A 22,928-nucleotide genomic window follows, 5' to 3' on the forward strand; every position below is an offset into this window, starting at 1 on the left:
CGCTATGCCTGAATACCGAGTTACTGTTATTCTCTGGAAAGACTGTAGATAGAATTTTCCAGATGAAAGTCACCGTAATAATTCCAGGAAGTCAGAAATCTTGCTATAGGTTTTATTTCCTGTAACATTACCAGCAAATATCCCTGTCAATAACCATCTCAAAATCTCACTCGGTGTTCCTTCAAACAAATCTAGCCCAGTAGCTTTCAAATTACCGCCCACCCCTTCTTTCAAGTCAACTTCACACAAACCACCTGACAGCCCAACCGACAGCCTAACCACATCAACTACAACGTCTACGTGCGGGATACATGGGAGCGTGACATTTGTTGCAGTATTGCAGTTTAAAAGCTTTTCACTCCGTGCAGAGAACCGCAACGCCGCGCTCGTAGAAACTGCGCGGATCTTCCTTGGTGGCTATTTCAAAATCAACCGTGAAAATGAGATCAGCACGAGTGAAGTTCAGGTAAACGGGTAATGTCACCTGGGAAGAAACGTGAATACAGGAGAGTTATGCAATGTAGCTGGAGACAGGAAGAAGTTCCTGTACTGCTCAATGGTGTTTATACAATGGGAATTCTGTTAATATTCAGCGTAAGAAACCAGTGCACAGGTATAACAAATTACCTTCAAAGGATTGCTTCCTCTATGGAAATGAATTTCAGTTTTGACTTGACTACACATTTAGTATTTTCTGTACACTTCCCCCCTTTACCTACACAGGAAAGAGCTGGCCCAATGCTGGGTCCATCTGGGGTTAGTCTTTGCTACTCCTGATACTGAGGATATTAGTAAAGAAACAACTCTGTGGTGCCAGAAAAGAAGGCAGCCGCAGTGTTTTAGCACCGTAATTCTAGTTATTCAGCTACAAGAGGATGTAATTACGAGGTGTCTTTTTAAAACTATTCTCATCAATACTTACAACGTTTGCTTTTTTATCAGCGTTTGTCTGCTTGATCCAACGAAGCTGTGTAATAGGTAAGACAGTTGAAATAGCATTTGAAAGCGACAGCTTGTTGTTGCTGCATGTAGCTCCTTGAAGCTTCAGGCCTGTAAAATGACACATGCTTTAGAGTTCTGAGAGCTTTCTTACATCTAAGGAAAGCCAGTCTTCCTCTGTACTGTTTAAGGGCTGCGATGTTAATCCATCAAGGTCTGCAAGAATCTGTTTTAAACTATGGCCATGCTGGTTTTCTGCATTGTCCATTAAGAGAGCAGTAGGTATCTCATGCCCCAAATAGAGAAGTCGTGACAGATACTCTATGGAATACTGCTTGAACATACACTGATCTGAGTCTTGATGTTTATTATCATGACAAAATATATTAATAGGAAAGTATTTAACAACTTCAGAAAGCATCCAGTAATTCCTGCAGCAATATGACTTTCTCACATGATGCAGCTCGTTTAAAACCAGCACTTTCTGGATGTATTATTGAACAGAGACCCCTCTTTCCAGAGTGAGTTTTACCTGTGACTCCGAAACTGCAGGCATCCAGCACGGCGTTCTGTGTGGTTGTAACATTGACCTCAAGGCAGAGCTCCTCAAGGGACCAGCTGTTCGCCTGTGCAACATACTGCCGTGTAGCAGTAATGTATGCCTCTGGTACAAACAGGCCACCGAGGCACACGTGGATGTTCTAATGGAGGAGGGAAAAAGAACAGCAATTATTACAGATACTATTTCATCAATCCGTATTAAGATTTTCCTGCTGCTGGAGCATTGTGCAACTGCTGAACTGTTTTCTTCCTCCAAGTTTATGTTATCTGTCACTGTAAAAATTCTGTTTTTCCCTCTGCTCTACGTGTTGCCCTGCTGCCCTCGTTATTTTGGTATTGTAGCACAACTGCGAAAACTGACTGAAGATATTTTGCTCTTTTTCTTGATATGAAGACTCCATAAAGTAGTCATGTACCTAAATCCAGGTACAACCTCTAGATGATACAAGCACGAGGTACCTTTAGTTCTTTTGCTCCTCCAGAGGCAGCTGCCTGGGAAATGTTCTGCAGCTGTTTGATGCGTTCACTGAAGTCAGACACCCACTGGATCACGGTCATTCCAGCTGGGACTGTGTAATGAGACCAGCTGCGAGGCAAGATACCTATGGAAAATGTGATTAAAATTAAGATTTGTGCACTATTTTCACACTATCCACTTTTCTTCCTCTTCCAATAAGCATTTAAGGCTTGGTTCAGGACAGAGATAGCTATTACAATGCTTCTCAGGAAGTAAAAGCATTCATTTAAAGATAGTCAGGTTTCGTACTTAAAATGCCATCCAGTTAGAGAAACTGTTCAAAAGGAACTTCAGTTACACACATCTATATACTCTAATAACTGATCTTTATGTATTCTTGAGGATTTGAGTTCCATAAATAGAACTGCTCAAGTTACTGTGCTTTATCTAATGTTGTTTAAAACATATTGGAGTGGTACTTGAACAGATCTTCAGGTATTAGAAATGCAAATTTACCTACAGTCTTGAAAGAGAAGCTTAGAAAAGTCAAGAAATTGCTAGGAGATGTTATTAGGAGCAATATTACTCACATTATGCTGTAATTAACTTTGTTCCATCAATCTAGTAACATTTCAACTTAGAAATTAAGCTGCTAATGTAAACTATCTGAAGAAGTCTGAAGTTACTGACCCCAACCTGAAACCCCAAATTCAACTAATTGCATTTCTACACTCGTCACAAAAGGGATTGCCTGTCCCAAAGGGTAAAGCCAATCCCGATTTTCCTGCCGTTTCTTTTTTAAGCTGCTGAGCTTAACAGCCTCTAACTTAGAGTGCAAGAGGCAAACAGAGCACAGGGAGATAGCAGCTTTAATTACCGTACCTTTCACCAGTTCATTTATGAGTGTACGTAGATAGTTGGTTTGTTTCTTTTTCCCTTCACACACTTGAACCACATCCGCAAGGTCCTGACGCACATCCTGAAGCAGCTTAGCTCCCATTTTCACCTCTCTCTCAAAGAACCGGAACAAAGGATCCTGGTCATCAGAACATTTGAAGTAAGTTGCAGATCAACATTTAATCTCCTTGCTGCTAGTAGAAGACTTCTTGTTGAGCAATGAATGCAGACTGTGTGCTGCAGCTCCTTCAAATCAATTCTGGATTGCTTCTGATCAGCAACAAATGGTTCTCACCCGCTGTCCCACAGTTAAGCCTCCAGAAGCAATCAGGCAGTCATGGACATCTTAAATTGAGGAGCTTACTCCAGAGTTAAAGCTTAGGTTAGCTACTGACCAGACCCCAAGAGTTTCCCTCTGAAATGTGTGCTATCACTCAGCAGTGGTGCTTGGTGGTGCTTGAAGTCACAGTGCACTTTCTCCAATACATCAGAACATGTGCAGTTCCTATGTTCGCATTACATAAAACTTAATTCTTACCTTAATGTTTTCCACAGTTCGCTTCAGATGATTTAGTGTTTGTGGGATAAGGTGAAGCCAGTTGGAAGCTGTGGTGTGCAGTGTTCTCATCCAGGCTGGGCGACCATCTGATGTAGAATCGGTTCTTGTCTTCTTCTCAGTTTCGGCATAAGCAAGATCGTCTTCATCCTCCAGCATCTGCATTTTCAGCATTTTACTGATCATATCTATGCCTAAAACACAGCAAAGGTACACTGTTAGTCTGAAAAGAACTGGCATTGAGATGAAAACATCTGGCTACATGCAAGAACCGTGACTCATCTCTCCCCCATCTCTAGACCTAAGTTACAGAACTGTGTAGCTGCACGGGGTTCTGGGGCTGACAATAACACTTTCTAGAGCCATGGGAACTTGATGTCTGGAAGGCTGAAGCACTTACCTTGCAGAAGAAGTTAAACCAATTGTGTTGAGAGAGGGGGGAAGCTAATGTTTTGCTCTTCATCAGGACTTAAGGTTTCTCATCTGCTTTTCAATTTAACTGTTGGCCTTCTGATCTATGTAAGTCATTGCTTAAGTTCTGTTTTTACCTTGTGTGGTGAGAAGAACTTTTTCTGCGTTATTTGGCAGGCCTAGCCATGATGGTGTTTGAGTGTCTGGCAGCATCTCAACCCACTGGACAAATTCTTCACGTCTGCAAGTAAGAATATTGGTTACAAGGCCTTCCCTTATTAGAATGCCCAAGACAAATGTTCACACAGCTGAACAGCAGCACAGAGATACAGATCAGGGTTAAGATATGTTTAAGAAATGCACACAGAAATCTGGATAGGGAAAATGATACCTGATCCCATCTGGCATCTGAATATCTTTGTGTCCATCAACTTTGCAGGCCAGTTTGAATTCACTGTCAAAACTCAGAGTAGTAAACAGACGTTCCAAGAAAGTGTTTAACAAACGCTGATCAAATTCATTATCGATGCGGCCTCCATAGATAGACTGCGCCATCAGTGTCTTTAATGCAGACCAGGGGATTTTATCAGGTGAAATGTTCTGGCGGCCCTGTAAGAGAAATGCACTGCAGTTAGTATCCTTCTTGGCTCTCCTCTGATAGAGGAATCATACTGAGCAACTAAGTTACAATGCCAGCAGTTTATTTAAGCCTACTCATCTGAGTAGCTGAAGGTTTCCAAAGGAGACTACATGACTGAAGTTAAGTAATCTAAATAATACCTATGCCTAAGGTACAAGACTACTTGCCTTTGCTGTGTCATCCAGCCACGTATCTACTGTGTCACAGGCAGATCTCAGATCAGATTCTCCAAACTCGTACTTCTTGGACCAACCCAATGGAGCATAGCGCAAACGCTCTTGGATAATGGCATGGAACCAGGCAAGCAGGAAATATAAACGAGCACGTTCATTTGGAGACTAGGAAGTAGAGGGGAGGGGGGAAAAAAAAGCTTTATTACCAAAGTGAACCGATAAAGAAAAAGCCTGCTAAAAGGCTAGAAAATAGCACAGTTAGTACTAGATTGCTACCAAAACTGAGTATGTTCTATCAACAGATGGAGCAACTACTTTACTTCTGCGTGAACAAAACATTCTACGTACACCTCAGAAGCTGAGGTTTTGCCAGCTTTCTGAAGTACAAGACTAACAAATGCATTCTGACATTTCCCTTTCACCCACAGAAGGCACAGCCTTACCTTGCACATTCTAGATACTGGAATGCTACTGAAAGTCCTCAGCATGTTTGCCTTCACGCCAGGAGGAGGTTCAAACACAAAGATTCGGCCAGCACGTAACAAATTCACTGGCACCTAGAAAAGATCAGCAAGCTCAAATCCAACTCCTTCAGCCTTCAATACATCACATCCCTCTAATAGCATTACTTTTAGATTCAAAACCTCACTCTGAGCACACACAATGAGTCCTGCCTTTCTTTGGGAAGGTGGGGTCATCAAAGGAAGAAATTATAGGAAGTTTTCAGGTACAATTAAATTACTAAAACCAAATCCTGCCAGCATGTACTCTCCTTTTTCTATGGGAGCGAGGCAGTCATGGGAAATCCCTGGGTAGCATTCTTGGTTCTACAAGCAGCATTCTTGGTACTACAAGCCAGTTACTCTACCAAAGCATGTAATTTCAGATCAGTGTTACCTTTGGATTGATCTCCATGGTAAGGAAGAGTCTGAAGCAAGCATGAGGTTGCAGGGAGTGCAACTTCTTTTCCAGCTGCATGAGCCAGCCAGGAGCCAGGTGAACGTTCTTCAGCATTACCCACCTATGAAGTTTTGAAACAGAAGGGGTGTTTTTTAGTGTACAGCTCAAGCATTCTGGTTGTTACCACAAGAGCAATAGAATCTGATATTAATGCTACAGGTTTTCCTCCATCCATTTTTTAAACCCTTCTACTATATAGAATCAGTTACCGTAAATGGGCTACCTACTCAGTTCTGCAGCTACAACCAACCTCTCCTCCTGAAAGTAGCTAAGTTGAACAGCTGTGCAGAAATTATTACACACTTCAGCTCATCTTTTCCTCAGTTTTATCTATTCAGGCAATAGATTATTACTCCCCCACTCCAACCTCCCTGTCAGGTGGCGTTCCAGCTGAAAAAGATAGAACATACCTTCCAGATTTCACTGCCGTGTTTATTGCTTTATCTGCTTGGTTAAATCCTTCAGCAGAACCTGTAAGACAGAAAGTTGCTAAAGCTCTTACTGCTAACTTTATTTATGCTTAGATAATGAAAAATGTTAAGTTCTTACCAATAGCAATGGAAGTAATCTGTGTATTCTGCTCAGCTGCAAGGTCTTCAACGTGACCACTGGCATCATAACCAGGCACTGAACACATCAGCACAGGAGTATTTGGTTTCACCTGTTGTACAAGGATTTGAAATAAGATGAAGCAGTCACTGTGTGAACACAGGAATGCATGAAGCTCAGTCTTTCCTCCCTCTGACCAGCTAAAGTCATTACGTTGTCCTCATTTTCCTTTTAACAAATAGGCAAACAATCCATTCTTCGTACCACAGACAGAAGGGGAAGGGGAAGAAATGTTCTGTGAACAAGTTTACTTCCTATGGAACTCACACAAAGCGGCACAGAACGTTACCTCGGGATTTTATCCTTTCACAAACAGGAAACTCACCTCTGTATCTACAATGTGTGTCAGATCTAAAGGCTGCTCCATAATGGACATGAAAGACTCTCCAAGATTTGTTGAAACAAATGTATGTGCCATTGCCAATAAACGATCTGGACGGAAGGCCTGGATCAGAAGCAAGCGATGAATGGCCTGTCCAATAGGAGCTGGAGAGGGGAAACAGAATTAGGTGGACAGGTAAGAAATTCAACCCAGATCACCTTCTTTTCAGTCCTCCATTCTCTTTTGCCTATCTCACTTCAAACACTAAATATTTACAGAGTAATTATTCCTCTGTAAGGATCTGCTGCAGCAGATGAATGGAATGTTTGTACCCTGTGTTCACTTTAACAGTATGAAGAAATTTACCAGCTTCAGCTGATTTGTCTTCTGTGCCATTTTAACTACTTCCTCTATTCCTCATGCTGCAAGCTTTTTAAGAGCCCACCTGATAAAATGCTTCTACAGAAACGCTACCTGTTCACAAAACCTGTGGTCTAGAACTGCCATAACGTGATTTTAAACTCTCAGGGACAACAGATCTCTTCTCATTATCTCACTCATTCAATAACCTGCCAGTCTGCAGGACTCTGAAGTATTATGTACTCATCCAGCACAGGCAGGATAAGTAATGTGAAATTGCTTCAGTTAATGGTCAAGCAGCCTTACAATATCTAATGAACACCAGATTAGAAACCTTGGCATACAAATTGCTTACAGGAATGAATCTTGCATAACCACAGATGGCAAGCATTTCCTTGTGCTTTTAGACAGGGGAGTAACTGAGGGGCACCAGTTACTTCCAAAGATGCAAGCAACACTTAATAAATCAGCTCTCACAACTACAGCAAGAATTCAGACTTCATGCTTAGCTGCAACTGCAGGAGAAAACATTATGGTAGAGCAGATGCATCCTCAGAAAATATATCAAACTTGGAGCTTTTTAGCCTACTGTGCTTCCTAGAAGTGGAAGCGTAGATCACAGAACAGCGAGCAGGAACAAAGTACGTTAATGATCGCCTACAAATGCTGCCTACAGAAGTGGTGGGCTTTTTCTTCATTAAGAACAGACCGAGTTCCTTCCACAGCCCCAAGCCGTATGTTAGGATTATTGTAAAATCTCATCAGTTCTACTTAGACTGAAGTCAGTACAGTAGGACTGCTGTGGGCAATAGTGCAACTTAACTTACTTGCAGGTTTTTCCTCAGTCCAAAGGTACGGTACAGTCTGCTCTGGAGAACTGCTATCCAGCCAGATACAGAATTGCTGTATTGAAAGAAAAAGCAAAGTATTCACAGAAATGGCAAGGAAATGGAGTTTCACAGCACATTAACACCATGTACAACTAGAAGATTTCTCCTGTTTAATGCTCCTGTCCTGTCACCCACCTTTAAGAATAAAAACTTCAAGTACTAAAACAAAAAATCCACATCTGAAATCAAATTATGCTTTATTAGTTACACTGTCTTTTGATGCATTTAATTATTTCACTGATATCCCTTAATACCTGATTGCCTTCTACATATCCTGATTCTGCAGCTTTGTACCAAACCCCGTCCCAAAGTGTGCACTATTTTACCCTAGGCTGAAGAATATTTGCTAGAGGTAACAATGAGAAGCCAGCTCTGAATATAAAAATAGCAGGCAAGGCAACTGAGCTACTGAAGATACCGAGATTTTGGAACATCCAGTCTCACAGTTGAGACAATGATGTATTCTTAGAACTGCAAGGTCGTATCTCTGACCAAAGGAGCACACTGCTCAGCAGCTGAGTACCATCCAAATCTTCTTGAGTATTACAATACAAGAGCTCACCATAATGATGTAAAGGATGGTTAGGTATATTCCCCACTAATTCATAATAATCACATAATAGTGATGCAGTAAAAAAGATGTACAGTATCAAAGTTTCTGTCTGCAAAGTCTGACCAACAAGAAGATGAATAAGCTGCTTCTAAATCTCAATGATGAACAATGCTGCTATTTACAAATCAAATGTCACAGCTTGAATACAAATAAGTAAATCCATTAACTTTCACAAAGACCACAATGCACTAGGAGAACTTATCCGTAGCATGAAGCTCTTATAAATCAGAAAGCTAAAAAGCTTAGCCAAGTAGCTGGGTGCAGGAAAACAACGCAGCCAGCACTTACCTCATCAGCCTGAACTTTGGAAACAAGGTCCTTGAAGGCAGGAAGGCAGCTCAGCCTCATCATTGCTTCTGTCTGCTCTACAGTCAAACCGTTGATTTTGGGGAGAGATGCAGCATTTAATACAATCTCCTTTCCTCTCAAGAAATGCTGGAATTCTGCATCATACGTCGGCTCCCTAATGTTAAGGGAACAGAAAACTTCAGCTCAATGCTGTTTTCAAAACATCCCTCCCTTTTTCAACTGAAGTGAGGTAAGAAAACACTTACCCAATAGTGCCTTTCAGTTTAATGCGGGCCAACAACATGGCAAACGTTATATGATCCTGATGAAGCATGCCCCGTGCTACCCTATTGAAAGCCACCTATTAAGGAAAGAGTGGAGTTAGTGGCATCAGGAGCCTTGAACCTTTCAAAAAGTATTAGTGTATCTACTCGGTAAAATACTGAACCTGGAAGAGATCCTTTGTGATCACTGAGAGACGGTGAGTGTGGTCTGTGATTCCCTTCAGATTTGGGTTCTCATACAAGACATTGTGATAGATGTCCAAGAAGAACTGGAGAGAGTATTGGTACAGGAAGTGTATCTGAAACACAAAAGAGTTTGGTTTCCTCTCTAGAATCCTGCTGTTTTTGTCAGTCAATGGCTTACGCCTACAAAGCTGTAACACTGCAGCTAGGATTGGAATTAGGCAGTACCAAATTAGCTTTGAATAGTAATTGCATGAGCTTTCTGGTAGGAGAGCTCAACCTACCTGCTTCAGTGACTCCATAGTAAAGTAGATACTGCTGCATGCTGTAGAAAGGGGTAAGTACTGCTGCGAAACAGTCTCCACTTCCTGCATGACAATATCAGTCTCCTCTACTTTTCTAGTAACCTCTGCTGCTTCCTTCTTCAGGTTCTCAAGAGTAGTAATGATGGTATCATCATCCAGGATACGTCCCTTCACTTCATTAAGCGCCTGTAGTAGGGATTTTTCTAACTGACGCAAGCGCAGCTGAAATTCACCTTAATTAGAAGAAAAATGAGGTTACATATTGTATAGGTGTGGTAGTTTTCAAGGATTAAATTTTGCCACTGGCCATACAAATAAAGCAAAGGCATCACCTATAAAAGTATTTCACTGTGCATGTCTACAACTAACATTAAACCACTGTATTCTTTCAGAAAAGAGGAAGTTGCTCTAATTTTGGTAACCATACCCTGAAGCTTGAGGAGATCTGAGCGTTTTTCATCAACGTCTGGTCTTTCAGCTTTCAGGACTTCATTCAAGCACTGGCTCTGTAAGCTGCTGCGAGTTACTGTGAAGTTCACAAACGTAACACGAGAGCAGAGGTCCGGTGGGAATTCAACCTATCACAGAAAACATGAAAAGCTTTCTCAGCTCACTGTCACACCATTTATACCAACAGGAGAGCTGAGTTTTGCTTACTGTTGGATCTCTGGTGGAGAGGAAGATAACAAAGGATGGTGACAAATCAATATCTTGGTCTCCCAGAGTAATCAGAACTCTGCCTCCAGTTCTTCGGACTTCACGATTCAGAACAGGATTCAGAACTGGATCATAGCTCTCCACATCCTAAAAGTAAAAGATGCATTACACAAACTGTTACTTAAACATATCTCTAGCTAAACTGCTGATCCAACTAAGGCTAATGCTCTGGAAGCAATCAATTTACAGATAGCTTGGAATACAGATCACATTCAGGTTTCCACTTGTACTTCCACTGAACTACAGAAGCTCAGAATTTATGCTACTACTATACAAGGCCTCAGTAGAGGAGTATTGTTAATGGTCATAGTATCATAGTATCGTGCGAGTTGGAAGGGACCTTAGAGATCATCGAGTCCAACTCCCGGGATTCGAGCCTTTCTGTGTAGCAGAGCAGCATTTCTGCCACTTGCGCCACAGGGGAGATTCGAACCCCGGGCCTCTGGTGTTGCAAGCAGCAATGGTCTAATGGTCTAGCTGCATCAGTTTAAATTCTAAGCAGCACAAGTAATAGCTGCTGATCTCATCTGTGAGCTAACATGTTTTCCCAGTTCTGTGCTATGAAACAGATCTCAGAAGTGAAAGCCAACCACTACTGGCATTTCTTACCATCACTCAAAACAGATTAATTCTGGATTGCCAGCCATATTAGCCATTAATAACTATGACTAGAGACAACATACAGGATGAAGGAAATAGACAGGCTGCAAGTCTAGAGTACAAAAAGATCATAAAAATAAAAGCATCTGACCTTAAGAAGGTAGAGGAAGGAAATGGCTTCTTGTGACTGTTTATCTCATTTTTCCTCAAGATTTTTCTCATGAATAATACTTCACACACTACTCTATATTGATTGAATAATACCTCGAAAATTAAGATTACTTGCATCTGACTAACAGAAAGACTGCAAACTCTGCTAGTAAATAGGAAAGAATTCAAGAACTGTAAGCAGTTTCTACATGACCTCCAAACTAACCTGAACCAGGAGTGGGTTACCAAATCTCAAGGCACTTTCCAAGTTCTTCCTGAAAGCATCATCCAAGAAACTCGTACGAGTTATCTTACGGTCTTTGTACTCATTCATGATAAATTCTGTAGCTTGCCCAGAGGGATCAATGATCAGTGGATACCTAAGTTAACAAAAATACACTTCCATTATTTGAGTTCTGACTGCAGACAGCCTCTAAGCAGCTTTATGAATTCAGATGCTTTGAAAGAGTTACTTTAATTCTCTGATGGGTGCAAAAGCCTGCCTTCTGTGAGAATTCTGGATCTTAGAGTGAAATACCTATTAAACCGCTTGAGCATGATGGCATTCTCAGTGCACAGGTCATCTGCAGGTAGAGAACTTGCTTGCCAGCGAAGCCGCTCATCTGCATTGGAAAGGTACTCCGTCCTTGCAATGTCTGTACGGAACTGCAAGAAGCACATACTGTTAGTATTGCAAAGGCATTTGGAGTAAACACAGCTCTGCAAGTTACACTTCTCCAGTAGTCCCATTCCTTACTTAGAAATCTTAAACCTTGAACTATTACAGGAAACTGACTTATGATTAAGCTGTCATGACGTTGCCTTTACCTGGATATTTGCTTGCTGCAAATGGTGAGACCATGTAGTGAACAAGTTCTGACGCATCTGCTGATCAAAGTAACCAGCATAAGCAATAAAAGCTCCCGAAAGCAAGCAGTCTCCTGCAATAGTGGACATCTGGTTCTTGAAGGTTTCACTTGTCTTCTCCCACCTTTCACGTTCAGCAGAAAGACTCTTCAGAAGAGCTGTACTACGGTTCACCTTGGAGTAAGCAAAGTAGTCTCATTAAATGCTGTATAATTACAGTATTAAACGTTTCAAGGAACATTACTTAAACTGATTCAAGGTCCGATTGAAACACAGAAGTTCAGAATGAAATTAAATTTGTGTGTGCACTCCAGTGTTAATTCATTACATTGGTATCCAACTCTTATCTTGAAGCTGGAAAAGTTAAGTACTAGCAGAGTAGAGATGTGCTAGTGACTAGATCAAAGAGACTAAGGAACTCTTGCAAAAATGTGAAGTTCTGTTACAATATTATGCTGCATCCATGGCTGTTTTCCAAAGGTTTCAGTTTATTTTAAGCCTGATGTAAACCATCCTGTTATGTAACTGGCAACAGGAGCTGGATCTTTCTAACTCTAACCATGTTTCAGTAGCTTAAGAAGCTTTATGAGACCCAGCGATTAAGCAGATAACTCAGATGTACAGTGAAGAGGAAGCAGCTCAGTTTACTCAGCATAATTCTGAAGAATGATTCAATTTCTGACTATCAAAAGTGAAAGAATGGAAAACTAAAATATATGAAATCTTACTTTTGCTTCCACAGCAGCCAAGTCTGCCTTAATAGCTTGAGCCTCTGAAATCAGTACAGCATATTCTTCCTTGTAACGAGCAATGCTGGCCTCGAGATCACGAATCATCTGCTCCACTTCATTTGCTTTCTGTTGGTTATCTTTGGCATCATCCTCCAGCTTCTGCAGTTCATTGCGTAGAGGTTCCACTCTTTTCAACATATCAGCATAATTAAGCTGTTAACAATAAATAGACTTTTTGTACTTTCCATGTTTTTAAATGTGTTACCAAGAACCCCAGCATTCAGGTATACACCATCAATTTCATCTTTTCGAGCTGAAGTACTTGCAGTCCATAGAAGGACTAATAGCTACTTAACAGAAACTTAGGACTGTCTTAAAACACTTAAGACTTCAGTTTAATCCAAATCCCAGCACAAAAAACAGTTGCTTTTTGCAATTCACTGCTCCGAAGACTCACAAGAAACCATCTAAAAAGGTTGAGACCACGTTGGTTAGCATGCAACATTGTTTTATAGAAATATTTTATTCCTTCATGCCTGTACTGAGCTCATTTGTCCTTCCTAGTAAAGAATCCAGTACAGCCAAGCCACAAAACAGAAGAGGACCAATGGGATAGACCGAAGCTAAACCGAATCTCTACCCATCACTACCATTTGCAGCAAGCACTATTCTATCAAGTCAGCAGGTGAGCAGAACTACCTTAGGTCTCTCAGTATGAATGCATTTCCCCAGAAGCCCTGTTATTTAGCATTCTAGCATTTAGAAGTCTGTCTAAAAGACTTCAGCAGATTTGCCTGTGAACATGCTCCACTGAGAAACAAGATGGAAACAGCAGAAATTTCAGTAAGAGGACTGCAATGAATCTTCCAGAACGTCCATCTTACTGAAAGCTCAGAAAATTATCCTGTACAGTAAAACAACAGAGAAAGGATCACCTGCTGTTCACTGTAAATCTGAAGTTTCTTGATGCAAAAAGCCTATTTCTGGCACAGTGCTACAGAACCCATAACCTTTCATATGAATATTCTACCAATGCCTTTGAAGCAAAGTATCTTGCTTAGCTGCAGCAGGCAAATTCAGAGCCTTCAGACCCTGCCATACACCTTCATGCACACACTTCACCCTGTATTTGCTTTCTTGCAGTACCAACTTTACCTGTGCAATTGCCCATTTCACCATTGGCCCACAGGCCAGTGATGCTCTGTTCACTATTTCGTAGTTGTAACTTGGATTTGACAGGTAGTTTTTCTTCATCTTCTCCCGGATGGCATCGCTGCAAGAGGAAAGTTATTAGAGACAGCATGAGCTCACTGAATGTCAGCACACAGGCATTCAGTGTGATTTGGCTTTCACAATATATGAGAATGGTTCCAACAGTTTTGGTGACTGGCAGCTGATATGTTCTGATTAGTTTAAGACACTGTATCAGAAATTATAGCTTAGGAGTGATACGAGGTTATTTAACAAATTTTTACAACCACTTCATCACAAACTGCTTAACTCTGCTCACAGGATCATGGAATAATTTGGGTCTGCAAGGGAATTCAGGAGGTTTCATCTGACCTCCTGCTTAGACTCAGGGGCAGCTACATGAGCCTGAGCAACCTGGTGATATTGCTGGAAGATTGGTTTAAAACAGTAACGTGACTTTGGACAGCAGCACTATGATTTAGAATTTTGTCCTGAAGTTACCCAACAGCAATTGTTTTGATCGAGTTTATACACTACATCTTTGCTGCTGTAATCTGTTCCCTGTAGCAAGTGCAGGAGAAAAGTAGTCTCAGAATAAGTCAAGGACAACAAAAGCAATTACAAAGAATGAAAGTCCAACTGAGACTTCCCATGCCTTTGTGAATAGTTTTTTCCACATAAGACATTCTTCCACTTTACCTGATTTCCTCAGCAGAAAAGTTAACAATAGTTGGAATGAAGTTCTCTCTCATGATGATGGAACGTATTTGCTTCCAGTCAGTTGTACTTTCACCCAGAAGTAGGCAGATGGACTCCAGTGCTAGCTTCACTGCTGCAGGTGGATTAGCCATTGAACGGACCTCTACCAGGTGCTGTTTCTTTATAGACTTCACAGCTAACCAGTGTCAGAAAGATGATGAATGTTGATTGGAAGAGGAAAACAAATCGTTAGCAGAGTCTGCTAAAGGCTGTTGGACCTGTAAAAATGCTTCAGGCTTTTCAAAGGAAGCTGAGGTAGCAGATAAACACTCAAAACTAACACATCACTGGACAAACACTTAAAGTTAACTGGACAACAGCCCACAGACAACTTACTTTTGTCTCAAAATAGCTTATTTCTCAGATCACAACAAAGCACATCACTAGATTTCAGTTTTAGATCCAACCCCATAGCATGATTCTTTCACTGCTGACATACCATTCTGTGCTTCAATGACAGCAGGCTCCACCTTGTCAAGATCTTCCTTCACGCTCATCTGCTTGTCTGCAATGACCTCCTGCTGTTTGTGCAGCTGTTCCTGAATCTCCTGGCTCATGACCTAGGTGGAGGTTTCACAGACAAAACGCTGCTTTTTAGAAGCTGAACTTCCTCAAGTACTTAACTCCACAGGTTCTTGTTATAACCAAGGATATTTATTATGCATGAGAGATGTAACAAAGATTATTACCTTTTTCTTCTCAGCCTCTTGCTGATCTTTCACCATCTTTTTCAACTTGTCATTGGCTGCTGCATTCTTCACTTCCAGTTCCTGACTCTTTATTCTTAGGTCACGCCGCAACTCTTCTACCTGTGTTAGGTTGTCAGATGGGAGAATTCAGATTAAACATGGAGATCCACTTAATCACCCCAACCTTTACAAAGAGCAAAGTTTTAAAGATACGTACCTGATCAACTGTTTCCTTGATTTTTCTAAGGCCAACATTCAAATGCATTTGCTGTTCTTCTAATTCACTTCGTTTCTCATTGAACAAGTTGGCATAATGGTTGATGAAATCCAGATAGTGGCGTGGTGTGATTGCCATGGTTCTGCCTCCTCGTTTTGCCAGACGAGCATTAGCCTTTAGGAAAGGAAGAGCTGCTGATCACTCACTGGTTTTAAACTGATTCAAATGCTAAATACCGTACTTTTTAGTAAACTGATGCATGATGTTGAGGCCTAGAGAACAACACAAGTTAAGCAATATAGTAAAACATACCTGATGAAGAGTCTGATGAACAAACACACAGCTATTAACAATAGCTTCCCTATGCGATGGTGGTTGTGGCAGCTTATCATACACAACTGGCATGTAATCAGGCACAATATAATTTGGTTTCTCAAGATCCATTTTGCTTGTGAACTCTTTGCCAACTTGGTACAGCGCCTCAGTTGACCAATCTCCAAACCAGTTCAAAACACATCTGAAATACAAAGCATTTGTGAAGGATTCCCCAAAATACTTTTTTCATAGTACTGAAAATGTACACTTGAATGTACAGCAACTACCTGTTGAAGAGGGCAGGAGAGGTAGCTGCCCTGTCCTTCAGGCCCTCAGAAGATGGATTCATAGTGAACACAACATGGAGATTGCGAATAACTTGGCTGGTGAACCATTTGTAGAGTTCTTCGTGTGAATCTAACATTAAACCTTCCTTCTGTGCTCCTTCTTTACACTGAGTCATGAGGGTGGCATATTCATCTCCTTCAAAGAGACCAGGAACCTAATTCAAAGGATAATTTTGTGTTAGATTAGAGTAGTAAAAAGGTGCTTAATGTGTTTACACTGTAATATCCTTACTTCTCCATTGGCTAGGAGAGTGTTCATCCTCTCCAGGAATCCAGAATCCAGCACATTTGACTCATCCATTATGAAAGCTATTTTTTCATTTTTACAGCCAGAACGTCTCAAAACTGTCCTAAGGTCTTCATCAAAATCTTCACCTGTGTATTTTCTGTGAACCTGGAAACATTTAACATTTGTTATTAATAACTTCCCTTCAGTAGAATCTTTTGTAGAGGTATTTATGAAGTACGCTTCAACTGACTGTTGTTGTCAAGTGAAACCAGCATGCCAACCTTAATTTGATACACGCTCAAACCGTTCATCCAGGCAACGAATCTTGAGAGAGTTGTTTTTCCTGCTCCACTGACTCCAATAAGCAACAAGTGACCCTGCGGCTGACGGAAGATTCTGAGAAAAGAACACAGCAGGTTTGGTCAAGTGTTACCAACTTAGTAAAGCTTTTTTCTTGATTATCTAAACTTCAAAATTAACACCAAAACCCAAACCACATATCTCTAGCTAGAATCCTGCTATTTTGGGTGCCAGTAGATCGTTTATGGACAAGAACGAGACCAAGCTCCTTTCTCAGCCTGTGTACAGGCAGCTCCGCTTTGGAAAAAGTCCCTTAATATGATGAACACCAACAGCAACTGAAGTTTCAACTTACCGGTCAATTCTTAATACGTGATCCAAGACTTCATTGAACAGAACAAGTGGTACATCAAGTTCTTCTTCATAAAAGACTTTAAGCCTAGCTTTCACATAGTCTCTTAGTTCTTCCTGATCCACTGGAATATAATCCTAGAAGAGCAGGGAATGTAAGATGAAGGTTATTTTGTTCAGGGATCAATTTTATACTAGAAAAAATAGAATATCTAACAGAGCATCCCCTAATATAAGTCTAAGAATGCTGTATCCATTTACACACACTAAGGCATGTCTACAACTTAAACATTTTATCTACTGGACCTGTGAGAAACTCAGCTTGAGCTGTCAGTCACCAAAGAGACTTGGAAGTAGCATAATAGACTTGATCTCCCTCGCTCCCCCATTCAGACAGCCTTTCTTAAGCATCTGCTATTGGTCACAGAGAAGATTAGCAGACCAGAATGACTCATGACTTGATGCAGTAATATTTCCACAGAAAGCCCTGCAGTAGCTACCTATTCAGACTGTGAGAAGCAGTCCACCATAAAATTTACAATGTTAGGAGATTCCATAAGCAGCAGCTGCCAGCAACATTCAGAAATCTCTATCCTATTCTACAGAAACATCATTTAAAACTTCTTTTATGCACTGTGGCATATCTCCCCACAGTACCGATAGCATCCCGGGAATAGTAACTATCAACTCTGTGGTCACTTACTTCAGGTAATCATAGCAAGAACTTCTCAGAAATCAGCTTAATCAAATAGAAAACACAATCATTCTCATGTTAATGTAGGCAAAAGAGCTACACTAGTTAATTGATCCCAAACTGTTCTGTTACTACTTATTACCTTTGACAGCCAATTGCTGTATAAGATAGGTCTGCTCATAGCTTTTTCTTTGTCAATGTTGGGGAAGTGTTTCAGAGCAACCATATCAATGTTCTCATCAGTCCAACGCCTCTCCTCATCTTCTACAAGTCTGGAAAAAGAAAAAATATCATGACTACAAATCCTCTGTAGTGGAAGGATATAGACACCTCACGTGGCAGTGCTACTAACAAAGTGCTTCTGCTCTGCAGTTACTATTCACAAGGGTGTTAACCTGACACGAAAGAAAATAGTCCAGCTGCTTAACACTGAGCACACTTCAGTTTTCTAATGGAAGCAGGCGAGGAGTAGGGAAAATTCATTTTGCACTGTTTTTTTCTTAATTTCACTCTCCCCCATCTCATGTTTCTTACCTGTCCTGGAAGAGACGTAATGCTTCGTGGGCCCAAATCCTGATAAGGCCTTCAACTGGTAAGGTTTCTAGTGGTCTTAATGCTTCAAATATACCTCTCACCCATCGAGTCATTTCACGAGGTGAATAGATGTAGTGTGGCTGCGTGTCTTGAGTGAATCTCTCCTAAAAAGCCAAACATCTGTTAGTTCTATAAATATAGCATATATATAATAGTTACTTCATCTCAAAACTGTGCCACACTTGTACAGGCCTCAAGTTGCCATCTATTACTTTGCTGGCTGCATTCAGAAGCTTTCGCCAGAAAACAAGTAATTAGTTGAGCAGTTGTACATGTGTTAAACACATTAAAGTGATTTAGCAAAAATGAAGACTAATTAGAATTTGGGTTGTAGTCAACAAATTACCTGAGACATTGTGTAGAATTCTACCATAGCTGCAGTGAGAGGTTCTGCATATGTGCGAAGTGATGGGATCAGCCTTAGCATTGCACGATTGAATGTTCCATATATCTGAGTGAGTGAAGCTGGTCCAGGATAGTCCACATAAACAACAGGAACGTGTCGTAAAAACCTGAAAGATTAACATAATTGAGAGTCTGATAGGCCAAGTTACAGACTATCCTATTTTACTTGTTTTTCTGCCAAGTTAAATCACTGCTTGATAAAAAAAAATCACAACAGTAACTGCAGTTGATCCAGGTGGATCCATAGCAATTTGGACCAAAAAGCATTCTGCATTTTAGACAGTGACTCAAATATAACAACAAGGCCACTGACTGTCAGAATAAGAAGCAACTAGCAGGTACCTTCAAAAATGAAGAATACAATGTAAGTGTAGTTGGTATTAAACAAGAATATTAAGAATGGATTCCATACCCATTGCCTCAATTCTGACTTTGCTATTCTGTAGCTACACAGAGCTATTTATCAGATGTATTACCTATGTGAGAGAGGTTTTCTTCCAGGATCAGTAGGGGGATTACATGCGCCAACAAACTGAATTCTCTCCAGTTTCACCCACGTCTGATCTGATGTACGGTAGAATCCTCCATGTTCCACCATCTGGAAAAAACAAAACAGAAAACCAACATCAGCATAACACTAAGTTTCTGTGAAGATAACTGTTATGATATAGGTGACTACAAAGGAAAACAAACCTGTCTAATGAAGGATATGACTCTCTGTGTGCCGTACTTATCCATATCTGGCAAGTTGATTTCATCGCAGAACAGCACCAGCCACTTTCCTAACTGCACAGGAGCCAGCACCACTCCATTAGGTGTACGCCTGTACTCACAGTAGTGATCAAAAGTTTTCAAGAGCAGTTCTGGAGTAGTAGCACTAGAAAAGTTGAGTCCAACCACCTTAAAAATAGTGAAGAGAAAGTAAGTTAGACCACACTACAGCCTGAAAGGGTGTCCTGGAAAACAGGTACCCTACAGCTCAGCTTTCAACAGTAGAAGAACATATACCATCTATTGCTGAAGTTACTGACTACAGTAAACTGTATGTCTCCCTCCACAGGTTTTCCATTTACCACGTAGCAATGCTTCCTGCCCAACTGCAGGAACATCACAGCTTTATTTCACTGCTTTGCTACCTAAATACTCACGGATGACAGCTGTTCTTAAAACACTACTACAAAATTTTCCATACCAAGTAGAGTTATGCTCATGCAATCATTGATGCTAGATATGAAGGAATTACCTTTTGGGCTGAGGATCTTGTGAAATGAATTTAAACTTGCCATAATTTTTATTTTTTGCTGCATTGACATATGACTAATTAAGATGGAAGCACTACTGAGTTCAAGCTAGGAAACTGCATCAGTACTACAGCAAGACTAATTTCATCTAAAAGGAAATCAGCAACTTGTTGCTACTTTCACACACACACACACACACACACGTGACTACACACTCTTGCATACCTCCATATCAGGCAGGGCTCTGAGAGCACTGAAGAGGGTCATGGTCTTTCCAGAGCCTGGCGGGCCGCAGAGTACCAGGGGTTTGTGTTCTGCCAGCCAGGTATACAGCAATGCTTCATGGCGAACTGTATCTAGGGTTGGTACTACAACATCAGGAGCTGCCACTTTGTGTGTCTCAACTTCAATCTGAGGAACCTTGGTTTGCCATGGCACCCACTCACCCGTAATAGACACCTAAGAACACAAAAATGCCATGAGAACTAAGAACAGGAATGTAGTTCAATTTTACTTAAAATATACATGTTTATGAACCACAGAATAGCTTGTGGCATAGAATTTGATGTGATTATGGGAACACGCAGCTTAGAAACACTCTCTGGAAAACCAGAAACTGTAAAACTTAAGATAACCTAGTGTTTTTATTCCCCAACTTCATCTCCAAAATCTAAACCAAGCTTCCCAGACTACAAAGCAGCAATACTTGCATAAGAGAAGTTTTACCTCATAGTCAATTATGGGAATGTTGGGTGCAGTTGGCAGTGGAACAGCAGTAATTCTCCTAATGTATTCTCCAAGCTCTGCTCTCATTTTCAGACGGCTGTCTCCAGAGAGAGACCAGAGGATTGCATAGACCAAGTACCTCTGTAGGAAGCAGCAAAAGAAGCTGTTGTTCATACAGCAACAGAGCAGAACTTCATGTACAATAAATGAAGTCTAGCTACTATTCTGATACATCAAATACAGAAACCACTCAGCAGCATACTATCGTTACCTGGATATAGCGCTCCAGTTGATCTATCTGCATTGGAAAGTCTGGGTGATTGGCATTGTACTGGGCTACGTTGCGGCAAGCTTGATGCAACATGGAGAACAGAGAACCAAGACAGCGCAAACGGGTGAGATCCATAATATGCTCCAACTTGAAAGCGTGTTCAAGTGCTTTGGTTACAAGGCCATTGGATGTGAAATACGGCTGCATTATAGTTGCAGCATCTCTCTGTATCTGTTGAGGGGAGAGAGAGAAACGCTGCTCAAAACATTTGCTTCTCATTTGATTAGCAGGAAGTAATTTTCTTTTTAAGTTTGAAATGCTTCTTAATTTAACGTTCTTTTTTTAAAAAAAAAGTAAAAGGATTTAACAAGAAAGTCAGCTTTTCTATGAGAAGCTGACAGAGATTTGAAGTAGACCATATACTCATGATACCTGCAACATTGGGGATGCTGCTTCTTCGCCTTCATCTTCTTTGCCCTTCCGCCTTCGCTGAGCTTCCTCCTCACCCTCATCCAGAGGAATGCTTTTGAGTCTCGCCAGGAAGTTGTTGAATATCATGTCTGTACTGAGGACATCCTCGCTGAACCAGACCATACCACATCTTGATACAGTAGCCAAAGTGGCATACTTCAGATCCTGTACCTCAAACATGATACGCACCTGAAGAACACAAGTTTAAAACATATTTTGAAGTTAAAAACAAACTCCACCCAAAACCCTAAAAAATTACCAACCCCATTTGCCAGACCTTGTTTTAAAAGCCAGCTTGTACTTAGCCTCTGAAGAACTGGCAGCACTGAACTGCTATAGGCAAACTGTTACCCTAAGCTTTAATAGATTCCACCAAAGCTCCTAACTCCTGCTAACTCCCCTGCTTACGGTAAGAAATAGGAATGGCAAGAGCACAACTCAAGAAAAAAGCAACAAGTTTGCATGAAATCGAGTCATAAAGTCACACTAAAAAAGCAGCATTACATTTGGTGGAAGGCTGAGACGTTCTCCGTTTGGCAGAGTCAGCAGTTTGTTGTCATCCAGAACAGAGTTCAAGTTCTCAACCCATTCAGGGTCTACGTCTCCATCGAAGATAATCCACTGACGTTTCTGTAATTCACCTCTCACATTGTCTATGATCCTGTAATTGAAAGAATCATTGTAGTTTTACAGACAGCAGTGAACAAAGACAAAATAAAGCCAAGAATATGCAGGGTACACGTCCACTCCCCACTTTTCATTTGTGCTACTAAAGACTCACTTTCTCAGGACATGTGTAAACAAGCCATCTGTCCATTCTCTGGTATTTGGATCCAAAGTACCGTAGAGGTGATCTTTGCTGATTGCTTTAGGATCAATAATATGAGCAACACCTTCCACACCTTCCAGTCGTTCAAGAGCTTTCAGCAGTACTCTCCATGCCATGCTCTTTCCACTTCCAGAGGGACCCACCATCATCAATCCATGATTTATCTGAGTTATCTGGTACAACTGAAGAACCTGTGATAAAAAAAATTAATGTGTGAATGAAGTCTCAACTTCAGCAGTCCTCTGAACCTTCTATTTATTGCTCAATTAAGGTGAGAAAATTCATAATTAAAAAGAATATTAAGTCTTACTCTTGCACTAATTCCAACTGCACACTGTTTTCAATTTTATGTTTTACCTTTTCAACCCACATGCCACCAACTTCTTCTCCATCACCATAGGTAAGGTACATTTCCTGACACACTTTCTTAAGCTCCTCTCGCAGGGCTGTCATCTCCCCACGGTGATACTGCACTCCAGGGAATACATCAGAAAGGAGACTGAACAGCAACGGAATGTCTTCTGCAACCAGTTTTGGTACCATGGTTTCACATACACTTTGGATCAGGATCTGCAGAGAGAATCATGTTTTAGTTAAGGCTTTTTTGCTAAGTTCACTGCTGAGGGTGTTCAGCAAGGAGCGCTTCCCTACAAGTATCACTGATAAGGCACCAAACTAGCACAGTCTTGATAAGAGCAACCATTAATGGCAGACTCTGCCTTCAAACTACAAAACGCATTTCTGTTGATTTTTAGTTTATACAGCTGTAGTTGCTTACCCTTCCTC

At 40.9% G+C, this 22,928-nt stretch overlaps 1 protein-coding gene across 1 annotated transcript in view; it reads right to left on the reverse strand.

Annotated features, from left to right (window-relative positions):
* Positions 1 to 98: 98 nt before the first annotated feature.
* Positions 99 to 22,928, reverse strand: part of DYNC1H1 (dynein cytoplasmic 1 heavy chain 1) — a 41,272-nt gene continuing 18,442 nt past the window's right edge. The window contains exons 32-78 of the mRNA XM_072337632.1: positions 22,500 to 22,712; positions 22,095 to 22,333; positions 21,818 to 21,974; positions 21,275 to 21,502; positions 20,843 to 21,073; positions 20,572 to 20,712; positions 20,071 to 20,304; positions 19,298 to 19,504; positions 19,081 to 19,202; positions 18,546 to 18,711; positions 18,140 to 18,303; positions 17,748 to 17,877; positions 16,916 to 17,049; positions 16,542 to 16,656; positions 16,264 to 16,425; positions 15,972 to 16,186; positions 15,682 to 15,886; positions 15,370 to 15,543; positions 15,153 to 15,272; positions 14,903 to 15,023; positions 14,404 to 14,599; positions 13,669 to 13,786; positions 12,511 to 12,726; positions 11,744 to 11,956; positions 11,454 to 11,581; positions 11,142 to 11,295; positions 10,106 to 10,252; positions 9,876 to 10,026; positions 9,428 to 9,681; positions 9,125 to 9,259; positions 8,943 to 9,037; positions 8,677 to 8,851; positions 7,713 to 7,788; positions 6,529 to 6,689; positions 6,144 to 6,255; positions 6,005 to 6,065; positions 5,532 to 5,655; positions 5,078 to 5,191; positions 4,629 to 4,799; positions 4,213 to 4,430; positions 3,959 to 4,062; positions 3,393 to 3,604; positions 2,840 to 2,993; positions 1,960 to 2,102; positions 1,472 to 1,640; positions 923 to 1,050; positions 99 to 484 (exon numbers count right to left, since the gene is read on the reverse strand). Of these exons, the coding sequence (XP_072193733.1) occupies positions 356 to 484; positions 923 to 1,050; positions 1,472 to 1,640; positions 1,960 to 2,102; positions 2,840 to 2,993; positions 3,393 to 3,604; positions 3,959 to 4,062; positions 4,213 to 4,430; positions 4,629 to 4,799; positions 5,078 to 5,191; positions 5,532 to 5,655; positions 6,005 to 6,065; positions 6,144 to 6,255; positions 6,529 to 6,689; positions 7,713 to 7,788; positions 8,677 to 8,851; positions 8,943 to 9,037; positions 9,125 to 9,259; positions 9,428 to 9,681; positions 9,876 to 10,026; positions 10,106 to 10,252; positions 11,142 to 11,295; positions 11,454 to 11,581; positions 11,744 to 11,956; positions 12,511 to 12,726; positions 13,669 to 13,786; positions 14,404 to 14,599; positions 14,903 to 15,023; positions 15,153 to 15,272; positions 15,370 to 15,543; positions 15,682 to 15,886; positions 15,972 to 16,186; positions 16,264 to 16,425; positions 16,542 to 16,656; positions 16,916 to 17,049; positions 17,748 to 17,877; positions 18,140 to 18,303; positions 18,546 to 18,711; positions 19,081 to 19,202; positions 19,298 to 19,504; positions 20,071 to 20,304; positions 20,572 to 20,712; positions 20,843 to 21,073; positions 21,275 to 21,502; positions 21,818 to 21,974; positions 22,095 to 22,333; positions 22,500 to 22,712 (7,536 nt within the window). The 3' untranslated portion in view covers positions 99 to 355. The remainder of the gene's footprint in view (positions 485 to 922; positions 1,051 to 1,471; positions 1,641 to 1,959; positions 2,103 to 2,839; positions 2,994 to 3,392; positions 3,605 to 3,958; positions 4,063 to 4,212; positions 4,431 to 4,628; positions 4,800 to 5,077; positions 5,192 to 5,531; positions 5,656 to 6,004; positions 6,066 to 6,143; positions 6,256 to 6,528; positions 6,690 to 7,712; positions 7,789 to 8,676; positions 8,852 to 8,942; positions 9,038 to 9,124; positions 9,260 to 9,427; positions 9,682 to 9,875; positions 10,027 to 10,105; positions 10,253 to 11,141; positions 11,296 to 11,453; positions 11,582 to 11,743; positions 11,957 to 12,510; positions 12,727 to 13,668; positions 13,787 to 14,403; positions 14,600 to 14,902; positions 15,024 to 15,152; positions 15,273 to 15,369; positions 15,544 to 15,681; positions 15,887 to 15,971; positions 16,187 to 16,263; positions 16,426 to 16,541; positions 16,657 to 16,915; positions 17,050 to 17,747; positions 17,878 to 18,139; positions 18,304 to 18,545; positions 18,712 to 19,080; positions 19,203 to 19,297; positions 19,505 to 20,070; positions 20,305 to 20,571; positions 20,713 to 20,842; positions 21,074 to 21,274; positions 21,503 to 21,817; positions 21,975 to 22,094; positions 22,334 to 22,499; positions 22,713 to 22,928) is intronic.

Source organism: Excalfactoria chinensis, chromosome 5 (assembly GCF_039878825.1).
Source record: "Excalfactoria chinensis isolate bCotChi1 chromosome 5, bCotChi1.hap2, whole genome shotgun sequence".
Lineage (NCBI taxonomy): Eukaryota > Metazoa > Chordata > Aves > Galliformes > Phasianidae > Excalfactoria > Excalfactoria chinensis.